Here is a 17,099-nt window from a genome sequence, read left to right on the forward strand (position 1 = left end):
GCAATAAAAACAAACCCATAAATCACTAGAAAAATACATAAAACCTGCATCTACTAATATAGATCTTACAGTAAAGACAACCTTTATCTTTATTGTCTGTTAGCACTATAACATGAAACCCTTTCCTGACAGATTCTTTTATAGGATTTGTGCTATGACCTTTGGGGTTTTGGCCTTGACAAGATAGAATCTATTAATTTACCTTACTAACAGTTTAGACAGGTTTTCAGTAGATCAACAGTCTTTTTAGTCATCTTTTAGTCTCCAGTCCACCTGACGTGCTCGTGTCTGGAATTTGGGAGAGACATGCAACCTCTTGGGAGGCAGAACTACTAACGACTGTGCAACCATACCACCCACGTTTACATACAGTCAAATGAAACGGCTGCATGCACAAACACACACAATCCACTCTGTGACTTCCAGGGGACCTTTCCTGGAAGACTGTAGTAACCGTTCCAGTATTGTTACACGTCCCATAAACCTAAGGGAAACCCATGATTTCATGCATTTTCATACAATTTACTGGAAAATCACTAGTGCAGCTGGCATTCAGATGCACTTTTAATTGCTAAGCCTCTCTAATTGAAGGTCTACTCCCAAACATTTAAATAAGCGTTTTCACCAGTTCAGAAGACATTACAATGACTTACGTTTTCTTTCTTGGAGATATATAACTAACACGAGCTGTAACCACTACTTCAACTAACCCTAAACCATGTCTACACCTTAAAGTTTAATGATTTACATTAAGGGGACTTTTTCTGTCTCCAAAATGAAGGCAGGTCCCCACATTGTGACTCAAGTATTTATGTCCCCACAACATGAGTGAGACAAATACATAGAGCAGTTGCTGTTTTTGAGAAAGTCCCTGACAATACACGAATATTTTCTTAGCATGGGTGGCCTGTAATTTCATAGACAGGCACACAAAGACAAACATGCCGAGACAGTGGTCATGAAAGAGACAGAAATGTTGCAAGTAATAAAACAAATTTATTGAATCCTCCAGTAGAGACTTGATATTCATGGAATAAAACTGCTTTCTGGGAGTTTTACTGAGCAAAACAGAAAGAAGGAGCGAGGGGGGAAAAAAACAAAACAAAGAGGCAACATGTGAAAGTGCAGACAAAACAAAAAAAAACATGTTCAAAAAATACAAAAAGAATGTCAAGAGTATAACAGTCTCATAGCAAAGACGATTGCTCGAAGCGTAGAAGATTTTAATGGCAAAATCTGCATTTTATTTAAAAAAAAAATCAGACATCAGTAACTGACACGCTTTTCTCAGTCAACAATTAAAATTTGAATGCTCAACGTTTTCCCATAACAGTCATTTCTGCTCAGTCAATGTAATTGAGAGAATGAGGCACAGTCACTGAAATATTAATGTCCTCAATGCGACTCCACACATCTGATTCAGCTGCAGAGTAAACAGCGAGGGACAAACTATACTGTACTTGTGTTTGCCTCTACTTCATGTCATGTTCAGCTACCAGACGTAAATGTGTAACACTACATTAACCAAACTATGCCTTGCAAAACCAGACTGCACAGCACATATCTAATAGTGAATATACCTAAACACTATTTTTTTCTTAAAATTCATTTGAAACACAAGTGTAACACGAGATGAGCAACACTTAAAACTTTGTCTGAAATGCCCTTTTAGTGCCATGCCCCACAACGAACCCCGCCCTAAACGCTCAAACGCCCCCTAAAGTTACCCTCAAACTATTTTTTATCTGTGATACAGGATTTCATTTTGATGTTATAATAACTTTAAACCGCATCAATTGATTGACCTAAACGTAACGGTTTGAAAAACTGACATACTTGTTTAAGTACGTGAAGATGAGTCATACTGGTCATCCTCCAAGTCCCCGCTAACTTTGAATATCTCATAAGAACATTTCATGTCAACCTCACTGCAGTCAGACAGAAAACAGCAGCCGGCTGCAATTTCGGCGACCTGGAATGTCCCATAATTATTGTAACTACACGTGTATATCTGGACCTCGGAGGGAATATTTTCCAAGGGATGCAAACTAGTTATGAGTCAGAATAATAGAACAGTGACAAAGAAAAGTTGTGGGAACAAGAACAGAGAGGATATCTGCGTCATGATGAGTGTGATGGTCTAATTATTACAGTTGGTCACAAAGATCAAGTATCTTCCAGTTGCATCACGCTCACTTTGCTTTACTCCTCTCCCAGTCTGTCAATGTGCCCAATTCAGACGTCCTTCAAGTAGAAAACAAACCTACCCATTTAACAGCCCACCCAACCTTGCAGGTCCCAGATCAGCTTGTGTTTCAGTCAAACAGCCTTCTCTGCGGACTCCTGACTAAAACACAAGCCAGTTTGGGACCGGACAGCCCCTATTCTTGCTACTTAGACCAAAATGCTGGGGTATGGACAGCCACAGGGCTGAGGACAGTGAAGCCTAGGAGACCGAGGATATAGGGTTGTGGGGGGAACCCATCTGGGTTAGCACCTTATCTAACCACTGCAGCGGACCATGCAGATGAATCTCAATCCAGCAGGGTGTGCTGGTCACATCTTGGCGGTGGTATTCTGCTCCCCAGCCCTGAAAGGCAGGAAAACATGATTATTGATCATGACAACAGACTGTACTTCTTTTTGCTGTCCTTGTACACACTCTTACATTTCAAGATTCATTCAAATTTGATGTGTAGGGCTGAGTTTGTCAGTTAATATTTAACCTTTTTGTCAAGCTGTCCAACGTTGACATTATCAGCATTTATATGAATGAGTTTTACCACTAAGACATCGTAAATTTAAGAGCAGTTTTATAGGGTAATACTGTAATTATGGCTGCTTGGTGGTTTGTATGGCTGCTCTCCATATGAGTGAGTCAAATACTGGACGACCAGTCAGTCAGTTTTGCTTTTTAAAGAATTAGTAACTGGTTTAAAGTCATGACACTGTTGACCACTGACCGACTCTCAACAGAAAACATTTGCAGAGATTAAAGTGAAACATGAAAGCATAAAGGAGCACTGATACCAGTATCAGTATTAGTAAGAGTGACTCAACTGCAGACGGCAACCAAAAATCTGTTTACACTAAACATTCTAAGTTTACTACCAATATCGAGACAATCCAAATGTCTACTCTTCTATCATTTGTAAAATAAAATCTAAAGCAGACTACCTTAACGAAGCTCATGCGGATGGTGCACATCTTGGTGAGCTCGTACACGGCCTCGAAGCCGTGGTTGACGGACTGGGCCAGCAGCTCAGCGAACTCCTGGTTGTTGAAAATCTTGAGGCTGCAGCCGCTGGGAATCTTACAGACAGTTGTGGGATGGAAGCCGTGGTGGTAGTTACAGTTACGACTCTGGACGAAGATACTGCTGTCACTCAGACATTCTGCATACACCTCCCCTCCAACGTAATACAGATGGACACCTAGGAGGTAGTGAGAGAGTTAAATTAGGAGCAGGTCACCTGAATTAATAGTGAAATTTTATAATTTTTAAAACCTGAAACATCAGTGTGGTCAGAATCTAGACTCAATAGACTGATATGTCTGGTCAATTTGTTGTTATTGTTTTGTTCCTCCCTGGATTCCAGTCCCCGTTGACAACATGAATTGATTAAGTCTCATCTGCTGACAATCGGTGCATTACAGTCATTGACAAGTTTTCCATGCTGTACCTTTGCCGATGTGCCGCCGGGTGTTCTCAATAGTGGAGTTGCGGTTAACGTTGGAGAGCAGGCCGAGACAGAATCGGTTGCGGTTGTTGGAGGGATCTGTGAAGCCATCGACGAGCACACTGGTGGAGGAAGCCTGGAAGGCCTCTCCGACACGATTGTTGAGCTCGTAGTAAACAATAGAGCACCAGTGCTTGGGTTCCTCATAGGCCACAGGCTGCACATCTGTACAGGAAACACGTTAAGAGGTCACAAGAGTGAGCTGAGCACGCTGTACATGCGGAAACAGGCGCAGACACATTAAAGGCAAATTTTAAACTCCTCTGAGCAGACAAGCTGCCACGAGCCAGTGATACCAGCAGACTCAACTGTAAATCTTCCTCAACCACACAATTATTTCGTCCAAATTGTCCCACGTAGCCCGTAATAATGATTTGAATAAACATATAGGACCCACTAGCTACATTTGTGTACATTTAGTCTGACCATAATCGATGTAGACGCTTTCTAAAGCATTCTGACTGTCTGTGGTGTGTCTGCCAGCTTTTATTGAGCAGCAGCGCAGTCAATGGAAGGGGCCTGGCCATGCTCTCTGTGCCTGGTATCTCAGAACGAGCCAGGGCCAGCTGGCCTCACCCTCCCTGAGAGAGAGGAACAAATCATGTTTTTCTAAGCACATATTTCTCCCAAACTTCCTGCGTAGCATGGCACTGGCTAGCAGGTGTGTTTTGTCTGTTCACTTCCCAGAGCTGGCCTACAATAGAAACCTGCTCCCCTGTACAGGATGCAGCTTGTGGAAAAGACTTTAAAAACTCCCCAAACTCCCACATCCAGCTAACACAACTTTCAACAGCTCTTCCCACTGTTGCTGTCACTGTGTGTGGGCGAGTCTTTGAGACACAAGTGCATGGTGATTAAAAAAAAGATTAACTATATTCTGAAACTCCAAATATTAGGTAAAAGTGATGTGTAATTTAACTGCAAATAACGCAATGTAGTACTATAGCCTCTCACTAATTAGACTAAAGGCATTTTTGGTTCATTGCAATTTGCTACTTTCTTTTTGAGATCTAACAACACTGTTCTCACCAAACAAATTTCTGATCCTCAAAGACAAACCAAAGGTTTAGCTACATCCTGCAAATCAGTGGCCCCCACACTTGGGCGTCTAGATCCCAATCAGAGGTCAAAAGATGAAGTATTAAAAAAGAAGAAAGTACAGTTTTGTTGAACCAGAAAGTTGAAATAGAAACTTAGATGCATGTTCACAGACAGTTTGCGTAGTAATTCGTCCTTGTTCTATCCTAAAATGAGTTTGGCTAGCATGACAGTTATTGAACATGTAACTACTCATATGTTCTTCCCAGTTTTTAATTGCGAAAATTAGTTTTGTATTACAGAAACGAGGGAAAAAGCAACAGAATATCACTTTAAAATCATCAGAAGCTTTTGGAATCCAGCAGAGAGTCCCCTGCATAGTGTGTTATGAATCCTTGAATGCAGTGCTCAGATGTGTCTTGTCTTGGATAATAAAATCAAAACCACCAAGTAGAGATAGCAGCAATTATTGCACCGCATTTCGGATTTGAGAGCCAAAGGTAATTAGTGAATCCTATCGTTAACGGGTTTCAAGTCCTCACCACCACCAGCAGAGATGACATAAGCACCAGCTTTTATAGGCCTCATAAAACTGGCTTAATTTGCTGAGGCTTTGAGCTTGCCCTGGGCTGGCACCCACAGACAAAGCTCCACTGTAAACTAGTCCACACACTGTTTTATCTGACAGGATATGGGGCAGGCAGCAACCCAACTGAGGTTTTTCTTCTTTTTTTGGAATTTGAACACATGAGAAAAAAAAACTTCCAACCAGACTTCCTAAAAATCTGTGCACCTGCAGATCAAGGGGAGCAGGTGCAGACAACTTTATGTGGATGATATCACAAGAAACGGACATGTGTGTGTGTGTGCGTATGTGAGATAATAACTGTCATGGTTACCTGGCCGGTTGTTAGTCTCTAGGGGCAAGGGTGGAGCCATGAGGTTGGTGTCCATTGGCTGGGGGCAATCCTGAGTCATCTGCTCCTCTGGGGGCATGTAAGCAGGCGGGGGTGTCTCTGCATCAAGAACAAAGTCATAAGAGTTATTGACGTTTACAATGGAGTGAAAGTTAGAAAAAAAAGAGAAGATAAATTGTCTCACCTGGCATCTGGAACGGACTGCCGGGGTCGGAGTTGGATGGTGAATGCGGGAAGGTAGCGCTGCTGCCACTGCCAGGCGAGTTTGGGTAGCTGTTTCCCGGCGAATGGGGGAAAGGCATAGTGTTGGCCTGAGGAAAGGACTCTGGGAAGGTGGCATTCTGCGGCATGTGTGGCTCGTTCTGCTGCAGAGGGTTGCGGAAGCGAGGTAACATCGTATGCTTGGCGTTGAACTCGCTGTTCCTTGGTACCAAGACAGGCGGCAGCACTAAAGAAGGAGAAAGACGAAAAATGCTTGTGACTGTGAGTGTTTAAGGGAAGAACAATTAATTCAAATAAAACTGCACTTCGCCAATAAGACCAAAAAAATAAATAAAAAAACATCGACGTGACACTAAGTGCTCTGAAACTGCTCGTTAATCCACTACCAGCGTTAAACCTGTAAGAGGCCATTACTTCCTCTGCTCTAATCAAGGCAGCATCACATGTGTCAATGATATGAACTATGAGAGTATCTAAAGGTGTCAACCATCAGAACTTTTGCTTTACGTCAGCTCTTCCTTTTCCATTTGAAGCACTGTTGTAAATCAGGACTGACTCATGGAAATACTGCTATTCCATGACTCATTATCAGTGTGACAAAATTCCATGATAGATTGAAAAAGGTCAGAGCATATTTCAATTTTATATTTCAGAAGAGTATCTTCATCTAATTTCCATCTTGGAAGCACCTGCTCTGATGCAGTGTACTTCTGTTCATTCTACATTTAACACATAGCTCAATCAAAATAGAGATGTACTATACAGCACAAATCTTTTTCTGTTTAGTTCCACTTCTCTTCTCACATGTCCTTTTATACAAATTGCTTATCATTTATTTATTTTAATTTTTTTGCAGATTTTGATTAATACAGAACAATCCCTATCTCAACTCAATCCCTATCTAACATTTAAGTATTTGTTTCAGCACTCTGGACATACTGTATATTTTAAAATTAAGTTGGAATAAATAAGTTCATTGACTCCAGCGTAATAAAGAAATCTCTTTCTAAAAACTCTCTGCAATTGAACAGTCTGAGCGCAGATGTCATAGCATTTTTCAAATGTCCGCTTCCAAGCAGTCGGCCTTAGCCAGCAGCATTTGGCCTCGACTCTCACATTTCTTCTCTGAAAAGTCATTTTGAGGCGGGCCGCTCTTGTGGAATTCATCACTTGGGGTAAATATCCTGGCCAGGGGCTATTCAGGTGCAGCACAAACCGCAGAGATATGCTCCACTTGTGTCTATAAATACCTGTGCAGATAAATAAAGCTGGTGCTGAAATTTTAGACGGGCCTCGCGCTGCTGTCAGTATTCCTGCAGGTAGCCCATGTGTGCTGCAGCAGGCCGATGCATCAATGTGGCAGTTTATTTCAAAGGTTATATGCGGAGCAGGCGGACAGCTGTGGTGTTATGTAGAATAGTGAAGGGAGATTGACAGGATGTCTGTGTGTAGCTGGGTGGCGTTCAGAGAGAGAAAGGGAGTGGGCGGGGGTGTGTGTGTGTGCGGGCGAGTGTGTCGGGGTGTATGTGTGGGTGTGCGCGTGGGTGGGTGTGAGTAGTGTGGACAGACAGGTGCTGTGGGGTTGAATCACCTCAGCCCTCTGCCTTCCACCCGCTGCTAAAACAAAACGCGTGCGAGGCAGGCAACAACTCTTTCCTCCCATTGTGTACGGGTGACTGTCTTCCTGTTCCACAGAAACTGTGCCTGCCTCGTTTTTGCAGTGTGCATACAAGTGAGTTAATGTGTGTGTGTGTGTGTGCAAAACGAAGATGGGCCTGCAGTACAGAGTATGCCCAAAACAAAGCCCCTTTTCTCCCCCGGATGGAATTTCCTGCTGCATGCACACATCAATGACACACACACACTTTGGCTCTTTACACACTGTGAACACAGCTGTTTTTATCTTGTCAGCTGATCCTCGTTTTCTGTTTAGTAAGAGACCAAGTAGTGTTTGATGTCTGTCTGATTTTACCCATGAGATTACATATTATGTTTTCGAAATCAATTTAACGTTCATAAATATTAATTTTGTCCCTGCTAATATGAAATTTGGAACTGATTTAAAACATGTCAGACAACATGCAAATAATAAATGCAAGAGAAAGACCAAAATATCAAGGCATCCGGATAAATTGTTGATCAGTCATCACTTGGACTAATAAGGTCAGTATCAGTGCAGACACATGCATCTGTACACTTAAAGATGATACTCAATTCAATTCAATTCAATTCAATATCACTCACCTGGACTGTCCACTCGTTTGTAGTGGTATGGGTTGATACACACGTCCTTCTGTTTGGACCCAAAGGGGTACTCACAGCACTCCAGCGCCTTCAGCTCATGATGGGACTGCAGGTCAGGCCAGCGCCACACCCGGCAATAAATGACATGAGGCAGACCTTTCCTGTGGGACACTTGCAGCCTCCCATCCAGCGAGCGAGGGATCGTCACACAGTTACTGGGCTGACCGGGGCAGCTGAGTGCCCGCTCCAGCTCCTCCATGGCTCCCTTCTTCTTTTTCAGTTTCTTAACTAGAGCATCTACCGCCTTTTCTGCCCATTTCTCTTCCTCGTCTCCCTGCTTCCAACCCAGCAGCCGTTTGACAGCCGGGCTGGTGAAGGAGAAGAGTGAGGTGACATTCATGTTGAACGGGCCGACCTCCTCCCCTGTCCTAAACGAAATGTGAGCGGTGTTGGGAGACTGTCCAGTCACAGAGGACACAATATTATCTGTTTGTCTGTTTTATTTTGGAGCTTGAGATCCTCAGGTTCCAAGAAGTAAGATCAGGTCCTCTTGACAGTTTCTAGAAGACAAAAAAAAGAAATGTGTAAGTTAAAGTCTTCACCAAAAGAGTGTCTCCTCCTTTCTCTCACAAAGTTGCAGCAACTAAGGAGCATGAACGTCTCTCTAGAGCAGCAGCACTGACGTCTGACACCAGAAAGCTGCTGGAACAAGCCTTGATGTAGCGAGCGATTATGTCACCGTTATAGCTGGCGCAGTCATGTCAGTCACGGCTTCAGGGAAACTGGCAGGAGAGTCACAGTGGACGCCCTCCTGCGAACATCAACCCAACCAGACATTCTCAAGATAGCTTCCTGTCCGTATGGCTTGTCACATTACCACCAGTTACTAATGTCATTTACAGCAAAAGGGCTTCACAAAACTGCATGCGGCCTACACAACCTACACAGAGAGGCTGTCGAGTAATTCACCACCTGTAGCAGATATGGTTAGGTTAATGAGTTTATTTAATAGACTCATAATAGCTTTTAAATAAATAAATAACTTAAGACAACAAGCCATCTCAATTCAGAAGCAAAAGTCTGGACAGTTTTGCCTAATGAATGTTTTTGTCAACTAATTTATTTATTAAATAACATGTAAAAATCCAAAGTGATGCAAAAGCAACTTCTTTGGCAGGTAAAATAGTTTGATAAATATATGCAGGACTTAAAAAAGCTAGCTTTCATGTTCAGGGAAAAGAAAACGTTCAACCTGCAGAGGCAACATTGCTGTAAAGCTTCAACACCACCAACCTACAAACACTGGTTTTCAGCAGGAATCTGGCAGCGTGCAGGACAATAAAAAGGAAGTACATGTGGACTCCAGGATAAATGTGCCCATTCACTGGGGGTCCCACAGGAGTAATTCAGTAGCCAGAAGGAACATACATTCTAGCTTTTAAAAGGGAAACAAGAACGCTTTGAGCACTGCCCGTTCCACCTTCTTTTCAAGTTTTGCCTGAATCCAATTAGGGAGATAAAACATAGTTATGGTGGAGGTTTGGACGCGGATAAATGTTCAGATGCAATCCCAGAATCCAATAAGCAGCGTGTCAGAAATCCAGCAGCATCTATCCGTACTGACTCACGGGTGAGGATGCATCACTCTCTGACAGTAAAGCTGAAGTATATTGGATTTCCTGCGAGCAGGAACAAATACATCATTAAGACTGTGCTGTAGTTATTCCTGGCCCTTCAGATTATGGGATGAATAGCGATTTCTATCTTTGACAGCTACTGCATATGTAGGCCACATCATAGTGGCAAAGGGCAGGGGAGTTTGAGGCGAACAGGTGCTGTTTACAACGTGTGTGTGTGTGTGTGTGTGTGTGTGTGTGTGTGTGTGCACTGTGAAGGCCCTGGACACTTACTACTGCCAAACACACTGACTGGAAAGATGCAAGTTGCAACTATAATTAGCTCATCCGCTTGACTAGTATTAGCTCATCAGTGAACTGCAAACATTTATGGAAGCACTTCATCACATATTGTTGGACGTCATGTTTTATGTTGCTCAAGATCTCACTACAATCCAACTTGCCACCATTAAAGACAAAGGAAACAGGCTCTATATATGTCATCCTTGACACAGCACTGACTCCGCTTCCTTTTGCTTAGACCTGCAGTTTTTGTTTTTTTCTTTCAGGGTTCTCCGGCTCTATTTCTTGCTCTCTGAATCTCTTCATGTAGTGATAACCAGTAAAAATATGGTGGGTGGTCTTGTTCAGTCATTAGAGTAGCAGGATAAACACATTTTCACATGTATTTAAACTAAAATTCAGAATAGCTCACTTATTTTCGTGAATCAAATGATATTTTGTTTCTAAAATGATCACAAATAATCAATTTGTCAGTGACCACAGTAACGTCTCCAGGCATCTTTTTTTATTGTTCTAACTGTATGCTAATTCAACTGATTGCTAATAGAGATAATGGTGATGTAAATGAATCGATATAATACACAGAAACACAACATTTGCAAACAGCAAACTATATAATGTAAGCTGTACATCAAAAAACAAACCAAAACAAACTTCACAAAGATAAAAGAGAAATGTGTGTGCAAACGTACGCTCAAACTCAGTATGGAAATACAATGTAAATACGAGGAGACTTTTGACAGACTCTTCATGACCTTGGCAGTGTCTGGTGCAAAACTGACTCAGCACATCTTCAAACCAAGAAGAACATGCGCCTGAGGGATGAGAGTGGAGCCTGACCATAATGCAAACCGTTCAAAAGGCACAAACAGCAACATCATATTTGTATCGGGGTCACCACCCCAAAGAATGACAAGTCATTTTGATTAACAGCCAGCCGCGTGCCTGCTTTGATGGCCTCTTGGTGACAGCCAGCACTATCCCCCCAAGTTCAGGACGAGCCGCACAAAGACAAACTTTAATCCCTTTCAGATGTAAGATTCCAGAAAGTTCTGTGCCGTAACATCTGGAGCAGACTTAACAATCCTCTTCTGTCAGTCAGCCACAGCTGGAGGCCATGTCTCTTGGATATTTCCAGTCCTGACAGTCAATAATATCTGACTGCTTGCCCGACCACATGCTTATTTAAAGAGCCTGATACAGCGCTGTGTTGCTTCTTTGGACAATGCTAGTTTGGAGTTCTCTGTGAGGCAGTCAAAATATGAAGACGCCAGTGTGCCTCGCTCTTCCTATATCTATGTATAGACTGAGATGTCTACATGCCGTAACAGTCTTTAACAGTTTTTGTTTTCTGTTGTCATTAAACATTTTTTTTTACCTCTTACTGATGGCTCCAAAGACAAACGTACTTTAATTACAAGACAGTCTTCACATAGGTTCACAGGTTGAAACTAGTGAATGTCTGGCATATTAATAAAGCTGACTTCTAGGGCTTTACTAATAAAATCTATTCAATTTCCACTTCATGCTCTGATTTCTCTCCTGATTAGTCAATGAATATTTTGGTCATTAAAAGAACCAAGTGAAAAAGTTCACCCTGATTTCTGTTCAAAACCGAAACTTCATTCAGGCTACTAAATCTTCACAACTGGGGAGGGCTGGGTTAAAAAAAATAGATCTTCCAATTCCAATCAATCTTCATTTGAAAGATCCAATATGGCTTCATAATATCCTTGGATCACTTTTAAAATGTATGCCAAATCTCTGCGGTCTCATGAGACTGGTTTGGCATGGCTGGTCCTGCGTCACCACAAAACGAGTTTGGTCCACATGAAGGGGAGATCCAAAAACATAACAATGAACTACAACTCTAAGGGCACCATCAGCCCTGAAAGGCTGATGTGTGGCAGCCATTTGTATTTAATGTATGAGCTGGACAAAAGCAAAGCCATATGCAAAATGTGCTGATTAGAGGTAAAATATGGCAGAAATATCACAGATCTATGAAACCAATGGACTTTTTTTTTACTTTCATAAGAATGCAAAATTGTTTCAAAACTGAAATATCTCTAAATTGATCAATATTGAATTGAATGAAATCAGGACCTTGTTAATTAGAGATAAATCAATAAAGGAATTCAGTAAAGATACCCAGTCCTCCTGGCATAGACAAAATTAACCTATCATCACAATAGCTCCTGATCATATATATTTTCCGATTACCACAAATCAATGAATTGTTTTAACTTGAAGTTGATTTTTTTTGGAGACTACTTGTTTTTAGTCAATCAATGACTAAATTAGCGTAATTAAATAATTCTAATTCCCTCAGCTCAATACATGCCTGAGCCAGGCAATGAAGAGTTGCACAGATGCCTGTAGTGGCCTTGGCCGCAGCTCTCTCCACTATAAAAACTGAAACACACACCGCCATTTACACAACAGTGCCATAAAAACCACTCTGACATTCCCTACAGCCGAGCCCGAGCAATGCTCTCTCACTATTGCGTTAGCAGTAGCTTGTTATGGCTATCAGTTAGCTCACCGGACAGAGACTGAGGCTAATGGGAGCACAGAGTGGGGATCATGCGACACTGACAGGCGGAGGCTTTGACCCACCTGGTGCGAGCTGTTAGCCACTACACTAGCCCCATGGATCATTTTGCACTGCTCCAGTGTCTGTTAATCAATTTAGGCCTGGGCTGTGTAGGATGAGGAGGCAGTAATGATGCTCTCTGGACCCTCCCCGGGGACGGAGCATTATAAAGAAGCTACATTATTTATCAGCAGGGTCCTGGATGGGGCCTCCATTAACCCCCGCTCAATGGAGTCACTAGCTATAAACAGAGGAGTGCAGGAAGAGAGGGTGATAGATAAAGAGGAAGAGGGAGGAAGAAAGGGGGGGATGATGCATGGAGAGACGGAGAGGAAGAAAGTGAGAGTGATGGTGAAGTCAGAGATCTTAGACAGACTGAGTGTTTTGGAGAGAGAGTCGAACATATATCTGGTCTCTTCAACGAGCACTTCAAGATTAAGTGCCTTCAAGGGTCATTACTGAGCCAACAGTGACACTACACGGATGAAATACGTTTTTTTTTTTCTTCACAAATACAGATAATAACTATAACGTCTGTGAAGAATATGACACATAAATTTGCAGTCGAAGGCCAGTAAGGCTTTGTGATGTTCAAAATGTTGAGACCAGAACTGGTACGATACTGAATTATCATTTTTAAAACATCCCTTTAGTATTAAATCAATTAGCTGATTTTACAATGCCCTGACGACAAAGAGTCCGGGATTTCATATATTTCTCTGTTTCATATTGTTGTAAGTTGCATTCCTTTGTGTTTGGACTGTTGAACAGACAAAAACAGTCTGAAGAAGTCAACTTGGACCCTGGAAAACAAGTTATACAACTGTTTCACAACTGTTTCACTGGGTTTGTTCATTTTAGAGATTAAAGGTATTAATCAGGGACATAAATGACAGGCTTTGACAGTAAATACAATTTACTGCAGCTCTTGTAAACCTGTTTATATTCAGGTATCTGATGAAAATTGCCTGAGCTTGCTGCAAGCTTTAGGTATTACGATTACAGGATACTAGTGATACAACTAGTATATATATATAACTACAGCTCATCTTTGAGAAGAAACACATGTATGTTGTTTTTAAAGCAGGATATTTTACAGCAGAAAACTGAACCTGTCATATCTCAGGAGGACATTGGAATTTCTTTACTTTCTAATTGTTGGCCAACATATACATACTGTAATATATCTGGTGTAACCTAATACTGGCTGATACATTAACTAGCTAAACGGTTTCTAATTCAGTTGAATACAGTTAGCTCCAGTAGCCAGCAAATGCTGATTTTTGTCAAAAGTCACTGAAGTCAATACAACAGTCTCAGAGCAAAGCTTGAAATAACCACAGTCAGACATGAGGTGCTGCCCTCACTGACTAGACATAGCATTGACCCGGGAGGCTCCTTGAACTCACTAGAGTCACTTGTCCTCACAAACACCATCACACACATAGAACCCAGTAAAGATTACACAATAACACAAGTGAGTGAAATCCAGCTATTAACAACGGAAAAATACTAGAAAACCACCAACTAGTTAACAGCACAGTCCACACTTTGAAGGCCTGAGCTGGGATCAGATTCTTTACGTCCCAGACACACCAGTTCCCCACACACGACTGCTGCAGACATAACTAGCAAACACATGGGTTTTCAAGCAGCTATCTCAAACATGCTTGGCACTCAGTGTTGGGTTTGTGTTGTGTTAGGGTGGACACCTCACCCCGACACATGGCAGGCTATGTTATCCAGACTGCACAGACACATGCGACCAAGGCTACAACTTGAGAGCAGTGAAATCACAATTACTTCTAATGTCTTCAATATGGTTTAATAGCAATCTGAAAAAGTCAACTAAATGGTCTATTATACACAAATTATTAACTGATATATTCACCCATCAGGCATTGCATTATGATCACCTTCCTAATATTGTGTAGGTCTCCTTTGTGCCTCCAAAACCGTTGCGACTCATCAGAGGACATGGACATGGGTCTTCTGAGGGTGTCCTGTGGTGTCTGTAAACAGAATGTTGTTGTGGCCTCTGTGGATCAGGCTTGTTCCAGTGCATCCCACAGATACTTGATCAGTTTGGGATCTAGTGAATTTGGAGGCCAGGTCAACACCTTGTGCCTTTTTTTAATGGTTTTTGAGTCGTTCCTAAACCGTTTTTGTGTGTGTGCCTGATATCAGGCTGCATCCTGCTGGGGATGGCTGCTGCCATCAAGGAGTGTCATTGCTATGGGGTGGGGGTGCCTGGTCTGGTCTAGGTGGGTGGTACATGTCTAAGTAACATCCACATGAATGCCAGGTCTAAACGTTCCCCACTGTCAGTGATTTTAATGTTGTGGTTGATCGGTGTATATTTTCTGTCATTCTGCTAATCAAGTATATGGGGTGTTGTGAGTGTCTGGTAACCAACAATTACATATTGTAGTTTATTAGTTTTTTGGAGATGCTATAATAGATAGATAGATAGATAGATAGTGTAAAAACATTGTTTGCTTTACAGAGGCAAAGATGTAGTTTAATTCCAATATTGTGTACGTATAAAGACAGGATTTAACCTCCTAAAAGCACCTGACAATCACATCTGCTCATGGCATTTAAGAGGCTTCGCCCTCAATTCAATACCGCGAACAAAAATTGGTTTAATTTTCAAACTTGAAGGCGCATACCTTGAGAATGCAGAACAATAAAACAACTGGAAGTCTATCACGGACAAGGACAAATTCCTGTCCTTTGGGTAATCTGATATGTCATCTTCAATAATGTCAGGAGATCTAGCCTTAGCTGCTGTAGGTCTTTCTCCCACTTTCCCTCCCTCTTTTCTCCATCTCCCTCACATGCAAACGTGCACAGACACAGATTCATAAACACGCTGACATAACTTAAACACTGTCCTCTGAAGCACACGAGGGGGGCAGCTGAAACAGCATCAGTGCAACAGTACAGCAACTTTAAAATGGAAAGATGCTAAGATTGGTCACTGTAAAGCATGTTTACTTACTAGTTATACACTGATAAATGGTTTTACTGACATCAAACTATTATCACTACTCATCAATACACATCATGCAGCAGAATCAACCAAATTAGCCCCATACCATGAGTTGCAATGAGTTACTAATCAATCAGACGATCACCAGAAACTCAATCAACACCTATGACAACTCTTTAATCATTTCAGCAGTTTAATCAAAGAAGAAACTCAAAATATTCACAGTTTCTTGCCTCTAAAAAAGCAAGGACTTGCTGCTTTTTTCCTGCTTAATATCACTGTAATTGGTATATTTTTGACTTTTATCCAGACAAAAAGAAAACATCAATCTGAAGACGTGCCCTCGAGCCTCCTTTGTTGCTGCTGTATTACAGGTTAGCCTCTTCATTGATGAGCTGAGATAAAGTGTATGACACAAAAAGACCACCCATTTATCCACATACTGCAGCTCAATAAATCAAAACGTCTTATTCTATGTGTTTAAATGCAGAAATTTTTACTTTATTCTCTGCTGAGGACACAATACACGGTTTGTACTTAAAATACCTCGCAGTAAATAAATCATTTAGAGTGATTTAAGCACAATTAATGGTGTTTCTTGGGGTGCAAACGCATAATTTCTTCAATGTTTCTACAAGAACCTCAGCTATAAGACAAGTTAACCCTCCTTACTGTAATAAAAGAGATGCTGCTAAATGTGAGTCTCCTCTGATGAGTAAAAGGAAGAAAAAAAAAAAGTTTGAAGCTGCCAACTGAAACTGCTGAGCTGATAACCGCTGGGATCTACTTCTTTGCAAACAATGCCTTGGCACGCAGTAACGAGCGAAAATACTGACAGGGAAACTTTTCATTTAGCGTGTTGGTAAGGCAACAAAAGTTTACATTACCTTTTCTTTCCTCTCTGCGGCTCTTTTCTCCCTCTCTGTTCGCGGCTCCTCCTGTGTGCGCTCTCGCTCTGCCTGACTTGGGTCTGCTCGGCCTGGCGTCAGTGAGTCGCGGAGCCGCCTCACCCTTCGTTGAGCGCCAGTATCACGCCGCTGGATGCAGCCCTCCACAACAAGAAGACCTACTTTTCTTTTTTTTTCTTTCTCAACATCTAACATCTTCATTGAGTGTAAATGGATTATGTAACTGTAAAACAATGCGTGTTTTCTCGCTGACTTCGCGGTGGAGAGTTTCTTTAGAGATGTGTGAGCTTGTGGGTGCAGACTTGCGGCTGAGTGTGGTGAAAGGTTGCTTGTTTGATGCATTTTGGAGAGAACGAAAGGAGAAAAGGGGCTGCTTGTTGTAGAGATTTGTGCATCTGACTTAATGTATGCATGTATTACAAGTAATTACAAAATACCCCTCTTCCCCCCCCCCCCCCACTGTAGCAGCTCCTCAAATACAACAAAGATCTTAAATGAGGGCTCAAGGGATAAAACTTAA

General features: G+C 41.9%; 1 protein-coding gene across 2 annotated transcripts; it reads right to left on the bottom strand.

The window, feature by feature from the left end:
• Window positions 1–585: 585 nt before the first annotated feature.
• smad1 (SMAD family member 1) lies at window positions 586–16,867 on the bottom strand. Of its 2 annotated transcripts, none has more exons than XM_084561058.1 (7): window positions 16,559–16,867; window positions 8,162–8,721; window positions 5,880–6,143; window positions 5,678–5,794; window positions 3,684–3,905; window positions 3,178–3,434; window positions 586–2,590 (listed from the first exon to the last, which is right to left on the bottom strand). In XM_084561058.1, the coding sequence occupies exons 2-7, from the start codon at window positions 8,559–8,561 to the stop codon at window positions 2,447–2,449; spliced, it is 1,404 nt and encodes a 467-aa protein (XP_084417184.1). In that variant the 5' UTR covers window positions 8,562–8,721; window positions 16,559–16,867; the 3' UTR covers window positions 586–2,446. The 2 variants fall into 2 exon arrangements, with proteins under 2 accessions (XP_084417184.1, XP_084417185.1); XM_084561059.1 differs by lacking the exon at window positions 16,559–16,867 and adding an exon at window positions 16,344–16,506.
• Window positions 16,868–17,099: the final 232 nt, after the last annotated feature.

The sequence above is a fragment of the Chelon labrosus genome (genome assembly GCF_963514085.1).
Source record: "Chelon labrosus genome assembly, chromosome: 2".
Taxonomy (NCBI): Eukaryota; Metazoa; Chordata; class Actinopteri; order Mugiliformes; family Mugilidae; genus Chelon; species Chelon labrosus.

Coding starts and splice junctions, on each gene's coding strand:
- smad1 (XM_084561058.1), bottom strand. CDS start 8,561: ATGAATGTCACCTCACTCTTCTCCTTCACCAGCCCGGCTGTCAAACGG. Junction 6,144..8,161: donor CAAACGAGTGGACAGTCCAG/GTGAGTGATATT, acceptor CTCCTTCTTTAG/TGCTGCCGCCTGTCTTGGTA. Junction 5,795..5,879: donor CAGTCCGTTCCAGATGCCAG/GTGAGACAATTT, acceptor TTCTTGATGCAG/AGACACCCCCGCCTGCTTAC.